Source organism: Plectrocnemia conspersa, unplaced genomic scaffold (assembly GCF_051122295.1).
Source record: "Plectrocnemia conspersa isolate PC_06_02 unplaced genomic scaffold, ASM5112229v1 ptg000008l, whole genome shotgun sequence".
Classification (NCBI taxonomy): domain Eukaryota; kingdom Metazoa; phylum Arthropoda; class Insecta; order Trichoptera; family Polycentropodidae; genus Plectrocnemia; species Plectrocnemia conspersa.
In genome coordinates, this window is record NW_028277172.1 from 25,033,509 (window position 1) to 25,050,433 (window position 16,925).

At 33.7% G+C, this 16,925-nt stretch overlaps 2 protein-coding genes across 6 annotated transcripts; one reads left to right on the top strand and one right to left on the bottom strand.

Annotated features, from left to right (window-relative positions):
- The first annotated feature begins 595 nt into the window (after window positions 1-595).
- U4-U6-60K (U4-U6 small nuclear riboprotein factor 60K) lies at window positions 596-4,362 on the top strand. Of its 2 annotated transcripts, none has more exons than XM_088191098.1 (7): window positions 596-672; window positions 755-967; window positions 1,031-1,235; window positions 2,911-3,465; window positions 3,544-3,759; window positions 3,836-4,047; window positions 4,111-4,362. In XM_088191098.1, exons 2-7 carry the CDS (start codon window positions 772-774, stop codon window positions 4,320-4,322), a joined length of 1,596 nt encoding a protein of 531 aa, XP_088047224.1. In that variant the 5' UTR covers window positions 596-672; window positions 755-771; the 3' UTR covers window positions 4,323-4,362. The 2 variants fall into 2 exon arrangements, with proteins under 2 accessions (XP_088047224.1, XP_088047225.1); XM_088191099.1 differs by having other exon boundaries at window positions 596-667.
- Window positions 4,351-16,618, bottom strand: LOC148233536 (DNA damage-regulated autophagy modulator protein 2). 4 transcript variants are annotated; one of them, XM_088191102.1, is made up of 7 exons: window positions 16,408-16,618; window positions 12,180-12,301; window positions 10,314-10,462; window positions 10,098-10,175; window positions 9,828-9,966; window positions 9,610-9,761; window positions 4,351-6,541 (listed from the first exon to the last, which is right to left on the bottom strand). In XM_088191102.1, the coding sequence occupies exons 1-7, from the start codon at window positions 16,476-16,478 to the stop codon at window positions 6,440-6,442; spliced, it is 813 nt and encodes a 270-aa protein (XP_088047228.1). In that variant the 5' UTR covers window positions 16,479-16,618; the 3' UTR covers window positions 4,351-6,439. The 4 variants fall into 4 exon arrangements, with proteins under 4 accessions (XP_088047228.1, XP_088047229.1, XP_088047226.1 ...); XM_088191103.1 differs by lacking the exon at window positions 16,408-16,618 and adding an exon at window positions 13,633-14,660 and having other exon boundaries at window positions 12,180-13,223; XM_088191100.1 differs by lacking the exons at window positions 4,351-6,541; window positions 9,610-9,761; window positions 9,828-9,966; window positions 10,098-10,175; window positions 10,314-10,462 and having other exon boundaries at window positions 10,569-12,301.
- Window positions 16,619-16,925: the final 307 nt, after the last annotated feature.

The following is a 16,925-nucleotide window of genomic DNA, read 5'->3' on the forward strand; positions in this document are numbered from 1 at the left end:
CGAGTATTTTCTTAAATTATGAAATTTATGAATTTTTAATTGCGTAATAATTAATGTGTATAGCGTATGAATATTAAACGTGTAGAAAAACACCAAAAATACCTGATAAAATTAAACTTTTTTGAGTCGGAGTCGGAGTGGAGTCGTGTTGTTGGTAAATATCGGAATCGGAGTCGGAGTCGGAGTCGTGTTTTTTTTTTAACGACTCCACAGCCCTGGTTTAAAGGGTTAAATTGTTTCAGAACGTCTGCTCCTTCAAAGTCATAAAAAAATGTAAGCAATTTTATAGTATTTATACTTCACTAATAATGTATAGTTTTGTGAGTTAATTTTATATTTTTTATCTAGTATCAAAACACTTTCGCTTTTAAGAGAAAACTATTTATAATGGAATTCTATAGAAAAGATAAGGATAACGATTTTATTTAAAAAAACGTTAATGTATGATGGATACGAGTACGGTCCTGCCAGAAAATTCTTTACGACGCACACTTTTTAATTTAATTTTTATATGCGTATTTGTACGCAACGGTCGTTATATGTATTCTCTATTCTGCGAGTGTAACGTATGTTGATAATAGTACATTTTTTTTCTAGTGGCAACATTTTGATGTATGCTTGGCTTTACGTTTAAAATCAACACATAACCTAACTTATCTGTCAAATCGTAAGGTGCCGAATGAAACAATTTACAATATTTATCAATACGTTTACAATGTCGCGATGAATAATTTACATTTGCATTTGTCCTCAGCTTTGCAATAACTCAAAATGTCGGACGACGAAGACCTTTTGTTGACGAAAAAGCTAGAATCTCTCGAGAGCACGATAAACATCGCTAGCGCTAATGAAGGAACTCGAGAAGAACAAGAGAGAGCTCGGCTCGCCGCTTTGGCCTCGGCTTTGATGAGAGATACTGGAGATGGAAGTTCCAACAAAGAGCTCGGCCAAATACACATATCCAATGGTAATATAATATAATTGTGTCGTTTTATGTTTATTCTATATTAACCGGCTTTTATTATTTAAGAATACATGGAGCTGGAAGATGAAATGTCTAAGGATAAGCAGGCTCTTCTCGAAGAGTTTGAACGTCGCAGGAAAGCCAGGCAGATCAACGTTTCGACGGACGATTCGGAAGTCAGACGCAGTTTGAGACAGCTCGGTGAACCTGTTTGTTTGTTTGGAGAAGGGCCTGCGGAGAGACGCGCGAGACTACGCGATCTACTCAGTTTGTAAGTTTGCTTTTACATTTTAATTATATTGCCGATGACCGATTGGATAAGGTGACGAGATTTTCAAAATATCAATGAAAGACACTACAAGTGAAAATGCCATTTCGCCAAAGAACAAATTGTAATGGGATCTAAAAAATAAAATAAACATCATGGAAATTTTTGTAAAAAATGGTCATTTCAAACATTTTGTTCAAAGTCCATCTCTGAAAATTTTTTTTTTGTAATATTTTGTTTAGGGAGGACGTCTGGTTACCTTATTTTTATATACATATATCTACGGTTTATATCTGTGTAATCCGTAAATAGATCAAATTTATACTTCTTACTATATTCATAATATCATTTATATATAAAACAAACAATTATATACCTAACATAAATCCTTGTGGTACTCCATGGAATACTTAAATTTGTATATTCATTTTGTTTTCAATAAATCAAATAGTCTTCAAACCATTTAACATCTTTAACCACTTTTCGGTCATGCTCGAGTTAACTCAGAAATTTGTATTTTGTGAATTCTCATCTCAAAAATTAGCAAATTTTTCAAGATTTTGTTAAAAATTAAATTTGTATGAATATTTAAATTTGTACGAATATTTTTATAAAGTGCTTTACAACATCTGCATATTTTTATACCACTGCATAGGAAAGGGTGTGTCCGTGCAAAATATTTTTGAATAATTTTAAAAAATGTACTGTGACCTGGAAGTGGTTAAACAATCTTGTTCTGTCTATGTTTCACATGCTCTTTTAAAATCCAGCAAAATAATTAGTTGTATAAAATATATTACATATTATGATCCACAAAATGACACTAAGCAACCGACCGAAATTTGAGAAGAAAATAATGACTTATCCGAAACAAAAAAGTGAAGAAAGAGTTGATGCAACAAATGAGTACTATACTCAATCTACTAACAGTGCTTGCCATATGTAACGTCAACGGTATATCGCAACACACAAGAAATAATAAAAAAATCTCGAACAACACAAAATAGACGTATTGCTAGTCTCCGAAACTCATTTCACGGATAAAACTTACTTCATAACACCTGGATACTGCATTTATTCCACGAGACACCCAGACGAAACTGCATATGGAACGGCACAGCAGTAATAATTAAAAACAATATTCAACATTACAAACCTAGACACTGAAAAACAAGTTACTAATGTACAAGTTAATTATCAAACCATTATGCACATACGGGATTCAACTTTGGGGTAGTGCCTGTGCTTCCACCATCGCCATCATCCAGAGATTCCAAAACAAAGTTCTATGAATGATAGTCGACGCTCCCTGGTATGTTCCTAATGACGTAATACATAACGACCTTAACATAGAATTCATAAAAGATGAAATAACAAACAAATACAGGACATACAGAGACAGACTAAAACTCCACCCAAACAAAATGGCAATCGAACTATTATACTTGACTAGATATGACGACACCAGACGACTTAAACGATTTAGATCATCTGACATACCTGACGGACATGACAAATAATAAATGTAAAATAGTAAATAAGTATAGTCATATAGATTAGTAATATATAAAATAAATTATATTTTGTAATAATTTTCTTTACATGCCAATATCATAATCAAAAAAATTTACTAATTGTTTATGTATAGACAGATTATAAATACATATATTTATTACAGCCTAGGCGAAGATGCTATTCACAAACGTATGGAAGAAGAAGAAGCCAGATTACAACAAGAACGAGGGCAAGAAGGCACTTGGTATCACGAAGGCTCTATGGAATTGCGAAACGCACGCATTTGGATAGCGCAGTATTCTCTGCCGAATGCGAAAGAACGGCTCAAAAGAGCTCACGAAGAAGAAACGTCTGTTAAAGCCACCGCTCGAGCGGCAGTCCGTCAAGAATTACAGAGACGCCTAGGATCGACTGCAGTGGTGGCGAGTCAAGTCGGCGGAGCTCGCCCGTTGACTTATTGCAGCTTCAGCTCTGACTCGCAAATGTTGGCCACTGCCTCATGGTCCGGTCTTTGCAATATTTGGTCAGCACCCAGTTGCGAAGCATTCCACTCACTGAGAGGACACACGTGTCAAGTCGGATCGATCGTTTTTAGACCGCAAGCGAAATTGCCTCCACATTTTAAGAATCGCAACGCTCCAATTGAAGAGGAAGCTAAAATTTGCTCTTTAGCATCTTGCGGTTATGATGGAAGTGTTCTACTATGGAATTTAGCAAGGTACATATTTTTTTTATAATAAAATACTATTTAAACTAAATCATAAATTCTGCTTTTATTGACTATATTTAATTTCAGCGAAGAACCGATCGGAGAACTCCCTGGCCATGCACCGTCCAGGGTATCTCGAGTCGCTTTCCATCCGTCTGGTCGTTACTTAGGATCATGTGTTCGAGACGGTTCCTGGAGATTATGGGATCTTGAAGTGAAACGGGAGGTTCTACATCAAGAAGGGCATGCGAAATCTCCGCATTGTATCGCATTTCAAAGCGACGGTTCCGTAGCCGCTACTGGGTATTTAAATATTCAACCTCGATTATGATGATCGTACAACGTAACTAACTTATTAATATGTAAATGTTGATTTTAGAGGATTAGACACTTTTGGTAGAGTGTGGGATCTACGTACGGGTCGCTGCATAATGTTAATGGAAGGCCATCAGAATAGTATTTATGACGTAGCATGGTCTCCGTCTGGTTATCAACTGGCGACGGCTAGCGGAGATAATTCGGCTAGGATTTGGGATTTGAGGCGGCGGTCCTGTTTATACACCATTCCAGCCCATACGAGTCTATTAAGTGGTATGTATACATTGATAATACGTTCTTAGATTAACTAGAGTATACATAACGATTTATTTTAAGGTATAAGATATCAGCAAACAAGCGGACATTATTTAGTCACGACCAGTTACGATAACACCGTCAAATTATGGGGAAATATTACATGGCAACCCCTCAGGACGTTGGAAGGACACGATAGCAAAGTCATGGGATTGGATATATCGCCAGACGATAAATATATCGCTACTTGTTCCTATGATAGAACTTTTAAACTATGGGCCGCCGAAGGATGATAATGATTGGTCATAAAAATAAATCAAGTGTGATGTAAAATTATTTTTTTATTTTCTAAAAAGTGTTATTGTAAGTATAAGATTATCACGAGAGCGATCGAAGATGCTTCGTGATAATCGTATACCATAATATAGTTAAGATACAATCTAAATAGTCAGTGCGAATCAAACGATGCTATTTTTTGTGTTTATCTGCACTCATTGTTTATCTGCACTCATATTTTAAATTGTATTCACGTAAACTAATATATTCAGTCACAACAAAGTAAAATATTATAATTTCAATAACATTGTGGAATGAGCTAACAATAACTATTGGTATTCATTAATGCTGTTGTGATTTATAGGAAGACATTTTTATTATAAATAATAAAAATATGTAATGTATCTTAACATTTAAGAGTCTGAACATACATTTGTATTAAAATATAAATTATCTTATTAAGTATTTAAAACTACACAAAAATATAATCAGACTCTGAAAGGTCAATATAATAAATATAATACATAGCAGGTAGCACACTTTCAAAACCTTGACTTATGTCTAAAAAATATTTAGAATAAGACATCGTTATACCTCTAATGAGATTGATTAAGCAAAATATAGTATATGTACGTATATAATAATGAAAGCTCTAATTCGATCATATCCATCTAAACAGATCTTTTCATCAAATGACTATCATTCGATATTGTGATAAAATGTAAAAAATACGCTCTATCGCAATACAATATCACAAATACTCAGACTAGAAACGCTGACCTAGTACAAAGTTATAGTTAACAAGGCTTGAGAATCTGACGGAAGACCGATTTAATCTAGAATGCAAATAATTTATGATTTATATTTTCAATAATTGTTGGGTGATTCTAGTAAGATAATTACTTCCAAAAATATGTTTGGTTATATTTCGAGATGAAGATAATTCATGAACACCACGACGGCAGGATTAAATCAATGATTATATCTTTAAAGACAAAATTTAAAAGAGTGAATCAAAATAAAACATTAAATACTCAAAAAACCGTTCTATTGTCCTGTAAATTAAGAGCAGTGTGGCATATAATTTGATGAGTTAGTGACCGACGGGTGGCTTTAAAAAAAATACCAAACAAAATATTTAAATTTTCATTTGCCGCACCCTCGTATTTACCGATCTTTTTAAATGCCATAAATTACAATTTTTATCTCTAAATTTATGTAACAATATTAAGATTTTAAAAATCATGTATGAGGTATGATGTTTAATACGTCAATAGATAAAAAATATGATTTCTTAAACGCTAAGTTACTTGTGAACTTATGTTAACGTGTGCAATTATAAAGATCAGAACATGTCTTGTTTGAGACAACTCAAAGTATCGTCTAACATTACCGTCAAGCACCTCACGACCTGTAGTAAAGCGGCCAACATTATAGACAGCGATAGACTGATGAGTTTGTTGCTTTGGTTTGCGATCGCTATCGCTTTATTGTTCTGCCTCGTGGCCACATTATTGTTCACCGCGAAAGCCTTCTCTATCTTAACGCATTGCTGCACGTCGTCGTTATTGAATTTATCACACTCGCCACTATCGTATATCACAACATCCGGCTCCATCTCTATGTTGTTATCTTGAGACGAATTTAAACTTGCACTATAACCCTGATAACCAAACGTGTCCAAGCACAATGTTTTAGGGTCGATCGATTCTAAGGCATCGGTGCATTCGATTATATTACTATACAGAGGCGAACTAAGGTTGATCTTGTCGAAACTGCCCGATAGAGGCGAGGTCACGTACGGGGATTGACTCGTGTTTGGAATCGAATCGCTTAATATGTTATTCTTATTGGTGGATACAAATCCGGAATACTCTTTAGACGTCGAAAGTGTGACGCTCTCTAGAAACGAATTGAAGCTGTTTGATCTCTTCATTGAAGATTCTCGGTTTATTAAATTGTCAAATGTGTTCGCATAACTGTCGTCAAAGCTCCCGTAGTTAGTTTTATTGTGCTTTTTATTGTTTCGTTTTTCTTGAATGTCGGCCATGTTGTTGATAAATACGGGATTCGCTCTTCTGTGTTCTACGAGTCTCTTAATCAGCTTCTGCGTCTTAGAGATGGCGTCCTGTAATCATTTGGCGACCACCATCACTTCCTCGGGGTCGATGCCGGAGGCTTCGTTGTCGACTTGGTTATTCGGAACAATCAATACTGTCTCTTGCAAAAGGCACACCTGAAAATAAATATTATTTAAAACAATATATAAAAGGCCAAAACATGAACATATTAACATAAAAAAACAAGGTTCATTGTAGTGATAAGTCGCTAACGATAACATTTTAGACATCAATTTTATTGCTCCATATATTGAATTATTGGTTTGTTTCATAGTTTACATTTATTTTCGGGCAGTATAGCTGCACATATGCGGCGACACTCAATGGATCCAGAGTATCGCCGTTCATATGCGTCCGCAACCATTTTACGTTTGTAAATTTGATTATCATAAAAATATTATTTATTTACGTCTCACATTTATCATTATTTTTATTTACAACATTATATTTATTGATGAAGCAAATCCAGTGGTTCTCAACATTTTATTATAAGCTTTTTTTATTTACCTCTCACTTTTATCAACTTATAATTATCTTATTTACTTATATATGAGTAAATTTTGATTTGTTGATGAAGTAAATTTAGTGGTTCTCAACATTTCATTGTAAGTTTTTTATGTGGATAATGTAGAAATATTATATAATAATCAAAGAAAAAAAAAACGTTTCGTTCGTTTTGTATGAGAAAAATACGAATAATAGACCCCCCGATAACACGGTAACTTGGGTGAGTAGTTGGGGGATTAGAAAATACTCATACTTTTTTTTGCAATACGTATGTGGTGAGATATCCTCCCTTTGGCTCGCTCACACAGAGTAACTGGCACCCAAATAGCACGTCCCCAATTTACCGTGTTCTTGGAGGGGGTGGTCTATTATACGTACATCGGGGGTATTACGTTCACAACCTAAATCCTTTTTATGTATTTCTTGGAATTGATACCATCAGAATCACAGATGTTTTTTGAAGATTCTAGACCCAAAATGGATGTGTTCAATATTTTAAAAATAATTACGAAAATATATATGAAAAAAGCATATCGATTTTGTCAATATTTTTGAGCAATATTATAAAATAATAATATTTTTACGTAATATTATCTTTATAAGGTTTTCAATACGGACGATTTGTTATTATCATATTATTGAGATGACTCGGATGCATAACTAAAGCAAGCAACATGTATTCCGCGTTTCAATTTATGTTTTACTCGTGACAAATTGGTTTAAAGCACACATACATTTTAGAATGTGTTTTAGACACTCTTTACTATACTTTATTGTTGATTTTTATATTTCAATACATTATCCACATAAAAAAACTTAGAATAAAATATTGAGAACCACTAAATTACTTCATCAATAAACCAACATTTACTCTAATATACGCGTGAATAAAATAATCATAAGTTGATAAAAGTGAGATGTAAATAAAAAAAAGCCTATAATAAAATGTTGAGAACTACTGAATTTGCTTCCATCAATAAATATAATATAATATTGTTAATAAATAAAAATAATGATAAACGTGCGACGAAAATAAATAATCATAAGTTAATAAAAGTGGAACGTAAATAAAAAACTTGCATACAAATGTTGAGAACTGCTAAAATTATTTTATCAATAAAGCAAAATCAGTGACCTCCAATAACACGGTAAATTGGGGACGTGCCATTTGGGTGCTCATTACTTTATGTGTGAGCGAGCCAAAGGGAGGGTATCTCACCATACGCCTGATTCGTACGTACGTATTGCAAAAAAAATGAATGAGTATTTTTTAGTCCCCTAACTACACATTCCCAATTGACCGTGTTATTGGGGGGTTTACTGTAAATAAAATAATCATAAGTTGACAAAAGTAAAACGCAAACAAAAATACATAAAAATAATGATAAATGTGAAGAAAATAAAATAATCATAAGTTGATAAAAGTGGAACGTAAATAAAAACTTACAATAAAATGTTAAGAGACACTGAATTTGCTTCATTAATAAATACAATATTGTAAATAAATATTACACAATAAATAAAAATGATGATATATGTGAAAAAAAATTAATAAAAGTGATAAAAAAGCTTATAATGAAATGTTGAGAATAACTGAATTTCTTTAATCAATATATATAATATAATACAATAAATAAAAATAATGATAAATGTGAGACGTAAATAAAATAATTATAAGTTGATAAAAATTGAATGTAAATAAAATAAATATTATACATACAAATATTGAGAACCACTGAATTTATTTCAACAATAAAGCATACTTTACTTCAAAAATCATAACTTGATAAAAGTGGGAAGTGCTTCATAAATAAATATAGTATGATATCATAAATTAAAAGATAATATTCGAAAAAAATTAATAAATTTAAAATAACTCTCATTATGTATGTACAGTAGACACCCTAATAACACGGTAAATTGGGAACGTGCTGTTTGAGTCTGTGTAGTTAGGGGACTAGAAAACACTCAAACAAATTTTTGCAATACGTACATACGAATAAGGCGCGTGTGATGAGATATCCTTCCTTTGACCCGCCCACTCATAAAGTAACGGGTACCCAAATAGCACGTCCCCAATTTACCATGTTATTGTGGGGTCTACTGTATATGCTAAAAAATAACTCACTACTCAAAGGGTTAAATATCTGGTGAAGAATAAATATGTATGTGAATGAAGTTTTATGTGAATATGTTTCTTTTTAGTCAATGGTGAACAAGAGACGCAATTAATGCACAAGAATCTGATAAATGCAAGATTTAACTGAATAAATTTAGATGTTTGCTTTAATACTAAAAGAAATATTTAAGCTGAGACTTCCAAAGATACTTTACATCAATTTATGGTTAAAGATGAGATAGATTCATTGCCCTTAATACAAAGAAAATCCACCCAAAGCAATGATTTCATTATAAGATTCTGAAGAAATCATTCATTGAGATCTTGGAGAAAGACAAAAGACCACAGCAAATAAATATCGCAAGTATTTTAAAAATAAGCAAGTAATAGTACTCTTGATCATCATCATCTTTATGCAACAAGTTATGTAGCACTCTTCTCGATCAAATCATAATGTTCTGTGGTTTCAGTTTTGTAAGATGCATTGTCGTTCGACTCACACTTATATCAATGTTTTACCAACGGTGTCTTCATATAACAATAAAATAATACACAAACCTTCGGATGATCCATCCCAAGGTTCCTGAAGTCTTCCGTGAAGGACAATATGTAAAAACAGAACGAAATCGCCACAACCCACTCTGAAGCGGTCGACGCTACGTGATAGTGCCATCCACCGTCATTCGGATACCATTTTCTTGGATTCTTTCCTAAAATTACAATAAATATGTATTCGGTTTGTACTCGTGCAGCCATACTAGAGAATGGTTAATTACCGTGATAGTAAACGTGCGATATAATCCCAGTTATGAGCAGTATTACGAAAAACACTGTGCATATTGCCGAGAGCGCTATTCGAAGATATACCACGTTCAAGTTATTTAATACCGGGTGTAGAGCGTGCGACACCAAAGCCTGAAATTGTATTATAGATTCATTACGGTGTGAAGTTTAAATCTCTTTATCTAAGTCGATTTTTTAATGAGTCTTCCTTCTGTGATATTTGTATGATGATGATAGCATGAAGTTATAATAGGAAGACAAACCTGAATCCAGAAGTAAACCGTACCGAACCCAAAGCACATGAAGGCCCCGGTGTAGTGTACATATTTAACGTTTGTCTCCTAAAATTAACAACAAATCATTAAGACGTTTCAATGTCTATTTTAATTTTATATAACTTGATTAGCCTCTGTTTTTTATTTAGTTTTAAAAGCGCTTCGCTATGTATCTACTTACCATTGTTAGATTGACTTATTTACCTGAAAATTAGCAACCATGCTCAGCCCCAGGCACGAAAACGTCCCGAACCAAATCGACATGTCGTTCAATCTCTTAACCGAAGACGGCAATGGATAGGTGCATCGTAATTCTAATACTTGTTGGTGCCGTATGTACATCGTGATGCCAACTAAAACACAGTACGGTATCCGGTGAGATTACAATTTCTGCTATTCTTTGATCTGTGATTTGTTCCAACTATGTATTTCTTATGAAGGGCGAAAATTAAAAAAAAATTGCAATGTAATTGAATGATGTATTAGAGAAATAATTTTCAATATACACACAACATCATAATCATTAAATTCAATATATACGTATATTTACAAATTTGACAAAAAAAGTACGGAGAACAAAAAGATCATTAGCGATAAAATGACCGGTGACTGGAATTATTCTGATAATTACAAAGTTTCTATGACTATATTCGATCTAGTAGATGAACAACATTGATCCCTTACGGTGAAAATAAAAATTGATATACAGCGAGACTATTTACATTCGTTTTATAAATATACATGTATATATTTGGCATGATTTGAAATAGTAACAGACGTAAATCTATACACATACGTAAACAATCTCTAAATTTATTTTTTGAGATAGATTTTAAAAATAAAATTAAATAATAAATGAGATGAATTCAACAGATCGAATAAAATAGGAATTTCGAATTAATAAACTCAAAACAAATAAGATTTTGACTTCTCCAACTCCTTTCGCACCGTAATTACAAAATATATTTACAATCTTCTTACGTTACAAAATACTTAATCATAAATTACACAAACAATTGACTCGCACCGGACACGTTTATGTCTCATCGGACATGATTGCATTTTTAGGTTTAATGTCTTTGATTTTGTCTATCAACTGTCGGATATACTCCAACTTCTGATCCTGCAGAGTAGCCTTGATCTCCATGTGCCTCACTAGAGCTCTGGCGCATTTCAAATCGCTGCAAACCCTCATGCACTGCAAATTGCCGAGAATGTAACTCTCATCCGAGTACTTTTGAGCCTGCCGCTCCAAAACGTCCGCCGGCCAATTGGACACGTGCTTGACGAGATCGTTGGATACATATTTCGACAGAGACGGGGTGAGCATTGGCGCTTCGGAACCGCTGAAGTTCCCGTACGTTCCTACGTTTTGAATACCGTCCATTTTAGATTTGAGCAGCACGTTCAGAGACGTGTGCCGGTTTACGTTATCATTAGGCATGTAGCTGTTCACTGTCGACATTTGATGCGAGATCGCAGCTGAAGATTGGTGCGACAGATTCCTAGGCAACGCGCTCGCCATCGTCAACGGCGGTTGATTGTCCTGATTAGGCCTCAATCTTACATCTTGCACAGGCGTACTTCCACCCGATGACGTGTCAATCTCGTGTGATCCGTGAACGTCGTTATAATTATAATGTTGATTCCTAGAACTACGCATATCGTTATGCTGATCTCTGTACGAACTCTCCGAATAGTAATTGTGATTGTCCCTGTATCGCCTGTGCGAATGTTCGGATTCGTCGTCTCTGTCGCGATTGCCGCCTGAATAATGTCTTCTCGGCGGCGGATCGATCCAATCGCTTGGTTTGTCCCATTGCGATATTCCACATAGATTGTTGTAGTAGTACTTCTTACCGGACGAGCTCACGTGCTCGGTCCACACCTCGTTGGCGCTGTGCGGCGGCGGCTGCCTGTTATCCGATCCGTTCTCGCCTCGACCGTAATAACCCTGATCTCTCTTGTGTCCTCTCATTCTGTCCCTTCTCGGAGACATTTCGAACGAAATCGTACCCGATACAAGCGACTAACGTGTGTATGAACTATATATTGTTTACTGATACGTACGTAGGACACATCCGATATTTATAAACTGTCCGAAGACGCAACTCTCGGGCGAATACGTTGCCGCATCGCTGATGTACGGAAAGTCAGGCTCTACATGCTCCAACAGAACGGCCCAAATGTACCTGAAAAATTGGAAGTCAGTTAGTTTAGCTAATTAGTGGTAGCTTATAATTATTTCTGGATTGTTATATATTACTAAATTAAAAAAAAACGATACTTTAAGCATTTAATAATTTACTTGAACATAAATATGAAATAACCATGGTCTACATATATTTAATATAAAGCTAAAAACTGAAAGTTCATCATGACACAATGGTCCTTGAATTTTTTTTATGCATAAATATTATTTTAAAATTTTAATAAGATAATCTATAAATGTTAGATTTTTTGTATAAACGAATCATTTTCTGTCACACAAAAACGTAATGAATTTAAAATACATCTGTGTCGTTCCCCTCCACAGAGGTAACTGTTTTAAGAAGTACCATTCATTGGTAAATTATAATATTAAAAACCATATTTATGTTCTCATATTTTTTTCATTAAAATCAAGTGCTTAAAAAATAAAAATATAATAATATAATCAGATGTAAATTGAATGTGTTAGAAATATTTTAGCAAAACAGTATTAAAATTTTATAAGCGTTAAAATCGCTAGCTTTTATGTAATAGCGCTCTCACGCAATCGGCCCGCAGATTAAGTGTTATGTTACACCAAATCGGTGAAATCGCTTATTGCGTAAAATGGGCAAAAATTTACTTAATTCATGAAAAATGCAAGCCAGTTAATTCATTCATAAATTAGGCAAATTATCTGCCGAATGCGTGAAATGGGCAACAATTTGCCTAATTCATGAAAAATGCTTCATTCATGAATGAATATAAAAATAAATCAATCATTAACTACAGCGATATTCGTCTTTATTTAGAATGCTAAAAAAATCTAGAACTATAAATATGATGACAGATTACAGGTATTTTCACGATTTTTTGAACATTTTTTTAAAAATTCAAAACCAGGACTTTTTTTATAATATATTTCTAAATATAAAGTGACCAGATTGTGAATATATTAAAGGTGGAAACTATAAAATGGTGATCTTGAAATGTTTTGTTGATTTAGAGATGATGCGGGAGATAAAAAAAAAGGAGGACGTCTGACCATTTTACTAAATACTTTAATGTTAGCATACATTAGAAAATCATGAACACATAAAAAAAAAAATCAATTTAAATGTTTATAAGTAAATATTTTTTTGATGCTTGTTTCGAAAATATGTTCATTATTTTTGGTCTATAAAATAGTCTGTAGTTATATAATTACGTTTGTTAATAACCGTAAAAGTTTAATTATTGACTTCTCTTGGGCAGGTTCTATAAAAAAATAGCACTTTCCTAAAGAATGTTATAACAAATTCGAGAAAAGGGAAATACATAATATTGTAATTACAAATAATGTCAGACAAAACTTTTTGTTAATATTTTTAACCGATGATCGTTTTCTATTCAATGCAGTAAAATGACAAGAAATTGGATTTATTAAAATGAAACAAATAACAGTAACTTTTGCTATATTACGAATGCTTGATTTTGAATTCTTAAAAAAGTGTACTGGTTACATCTCACGACCAGGACGGATGACCAAAAACCAGTACTATACTGGTAAATCTGGTGTGAATTGTCATCCTAGTGTAGGGTCGGTTTTTAATATATTATGGTGTGGTTAAGTGCGATATTAGCACTCCCCGTGGTGTTTTTCGTAACTAGACCAAATGTCATTTGATTATTTAAAAATAAATCATATAAATATGAGCTCTGACATTTTATTAACGGTTATTATCACGATTTATATAGTAGGTGTTTGATCGATTTTTAATATTCAATGGTGTTGAACAGGTTAGACCTGAGCGATCGTTGGTGAGAACAGTAAACACTATATGATTCATTGCAACGAGTTATTAATGGGGTGTTCACTGTTTTAACTAATGCTCGCTCGCTTGCTCGCACTTAACCTGTCCAACAGTTACGTGAAAAATGAAGCCATTTTCAAATGGTGAAACAGTGATACCAAAAATTATTGTAATAAATCACCAAGGTGTGTCAAAGTGTGCAGGGATGCATTTTACTAGCGAATGTCAAAAGAAAGACAAAACTAATGACGAAAAAAGTGCAAATTGCAATGAAAACCACCCAGCATATTATCGAGGTTGTCTGGTATATACAACTCCAACAAAAACAGCATCCACAACTTCGAACAAAACAAATGCAAATAGAATCAACTAACACAAATACAAGAGTCAACCGAGAACAAGCCAATGTATGCACAAAAAGTTGCAAAATGACCGTCTTACTACATATTGCCATATGGAACGCCAACGGTCTATTGCAACACACACGAGAAATAATTTTTTTCTCAAACAACACAAAATATACGTCTTACTAGTCTCCAAAATCCATTTTAAATAAAAACTTAAAAATACCTGGATACTGCATTTATTTATTGCACGAGACACTCGGCGGTACTGCACATAGAGGCTTATATAATCCTAAAACTGATTGGATTTGTTCAGAGAAAACTTTGACCAAATTATCGAATTGAACATTTCTTTGAAAAGCAATGATGAAATAGAACAAACAACTTAGAAAGCCACACCCAGTCTTAATAGAAATTTAAAAAAGGGAAAATCAGCCCGTAATATTAACAAAAGAAATAGCAGAAAAACGTAAATTACGCAAAAAGTGGCCACAAAACAAAATTCATTAAAGCTGTTATAGAACTCAAGGCTCTATTAGACAAGTCAAGAAATGATTCAATTCAAAATTACTTAAAGAACTTATAAATAAATAAATAAAAAAAAATCTTCAAGAACTGTAATCTGAGTACGATTTACTTTTTTGGTTAAACATTCAACGGTTAAGTGGCGGAAAATGCTTAGAAAGGTTTTGAAAATGAGTAAAATGTTTCCTTACAGACATCACAATGAAATTAAATTGATTGAATTTGACAAACTGATGAAAAGGTGAGTTGAAATAAAAAAATACAATTCATTTTCCATTATTACATTAATTCAATAGTGACAAATTAATAATTTGACATTGTTGTGGAATCAGCTCCAACAAATCTGCACATAGTTATTAGACCTCCAGTAATCCTATGAAAGTTTTATAAGAAATGTTTGTAATGATAAATTCCCTAACTTAAAAATAACTGGCGACGAACATTACAGCTTATATGTGTGAATCTTTTTTCTCAAAATGAAAGATAATTAAGATAACAGATGACAACTTAAAAAATATAAAAAATCACAAACCCGGCGATTTCTGTAAATCTAATGTTAAATAAATGTGCGGCTAACAGTGTATTTTTATTTTTGGTTTTGGTCCAGTAAACCATTTGGGTTGGACACCACTGAACTAAACAACGCTTTATGTGTGGATACTGCTGATGCATGTCTTTGACGTTCTTCTACAATTAACTTATTTACCTCCCTAATATCTACCCGCAAAAACTATTTGATCTCTGATGATGATTGTAAAATGACACGGTATTTTTATTTTCGACATGACAACGCCATAATTGATATAATAAATTTAATTTGAAAGATGCTTTAAATTTGTTGCTCAATATTTTTTGATATTAGATTGAAAACCATTGACAAATTAATTTTAGCATATGTACCAAGTATTTTGTTGACTCGTACAATTGAAAAGTGGAATTGTAAATTCCAAAGCATAATGCCAAACTAAAATTATAACTAATTTTCCTGTCAAAAGCATTACAGCCAATCTAAAATCAACTCTATAATAAATAAACCCGCGTCGGTTGATGAAAAAATGTACTTCAATTTGAAGGTCAAAATCGCTCAATTATATTGAAGTCAGATTCGGTACATTTCTATGGACAAGGTTTTCATATTGTTGATAGTCCGGAACGCATAATACCATTTTGTCATATTGTGTAAAAAGTTCCATCTTTCGTCAATTGAGGATGTCGAAAAGATGACAAAACAAAACGCTATTATGCGTTCCGGAGAAAACAATTAAATTGCATATGGCCGACTAATATGTAAAAAAATGTATATATTTAGGCCAAAACGTCGGGCGCCGTGTTTTATCGACATATAAAAAAAACATGGCGGCGACGAAAACGAACTAGGAAAATTGCGCAATACGCGATTTACGCGCGTCAGACAACAGTGCGAAAAATATCGATTGGCGGTCTCACGTGAGCAGGAATGTGGCCGGAAAGAGCACGAAGCAGGCGAGGGGCAGCGCGTGAAGGGCGCGAATGGGCATCCCGCGTGAAGGGCGGTCGCTTCGAGGGCCAACGGGCGATAGGCGACCGGCGACCGGCGATATCGTCGTCGCTCCGCTTCGACACCGGCACTTCTCAAACGCTCCGATCGCCCGCTGTCATCGCTGAGCTTGCGACGCTTACCGCTAGGCGGCTCTGCCGCCGATCCGATTTTTTTTTTAATTAATATATTACACTTACCATACCAATTTTGATTACAATTTATATTTTCATTAGCGAAAATATAATCTAAAATGTCTATGAAACTCAATTTGCCAGTTGCGAAACATTTATTTGCTGTTCAAACTCAAACCTAACCTGCACGAATTAAACAAACTCAGCTTAACCTAATGAAATTTCTAAAACTATAACTAAGTCAAGTCTAAAATACAAATTGAGCAAAATCACCTCTCAGGGGAAAATAAACGGAAGATGCCGAATCCCGCATA

Coding starts and splice junctions, on each gene's coding strand:
- LOC148233536 (XM_088191100.1), bottom strand. CDS start 12,108: ATGTCTCCGAGAAGGGACAGAATGAGAGGACACAAGAGAGATCAGGGT.
- U4-U6-60K (XM_088191098.1), top strand. CDS start 772: ATGTCGGACGACGAAGACCTTTTGTTGACGAAAAAGCTAGAATCTCTC. Junction 968..1,030: donor CCAAATACACATATCCAATG/GTAATATAATAT, acceptor TTATTATTTAAG/AATACATGGAGCTGGAAGAT. Junction 3,466..3,543: donor CTACTATGGAATTTAGCAAG/GTACATATTTTT, acceptor ATTTAATTTCAG/CGAAGAACCGATCGGAGAAC.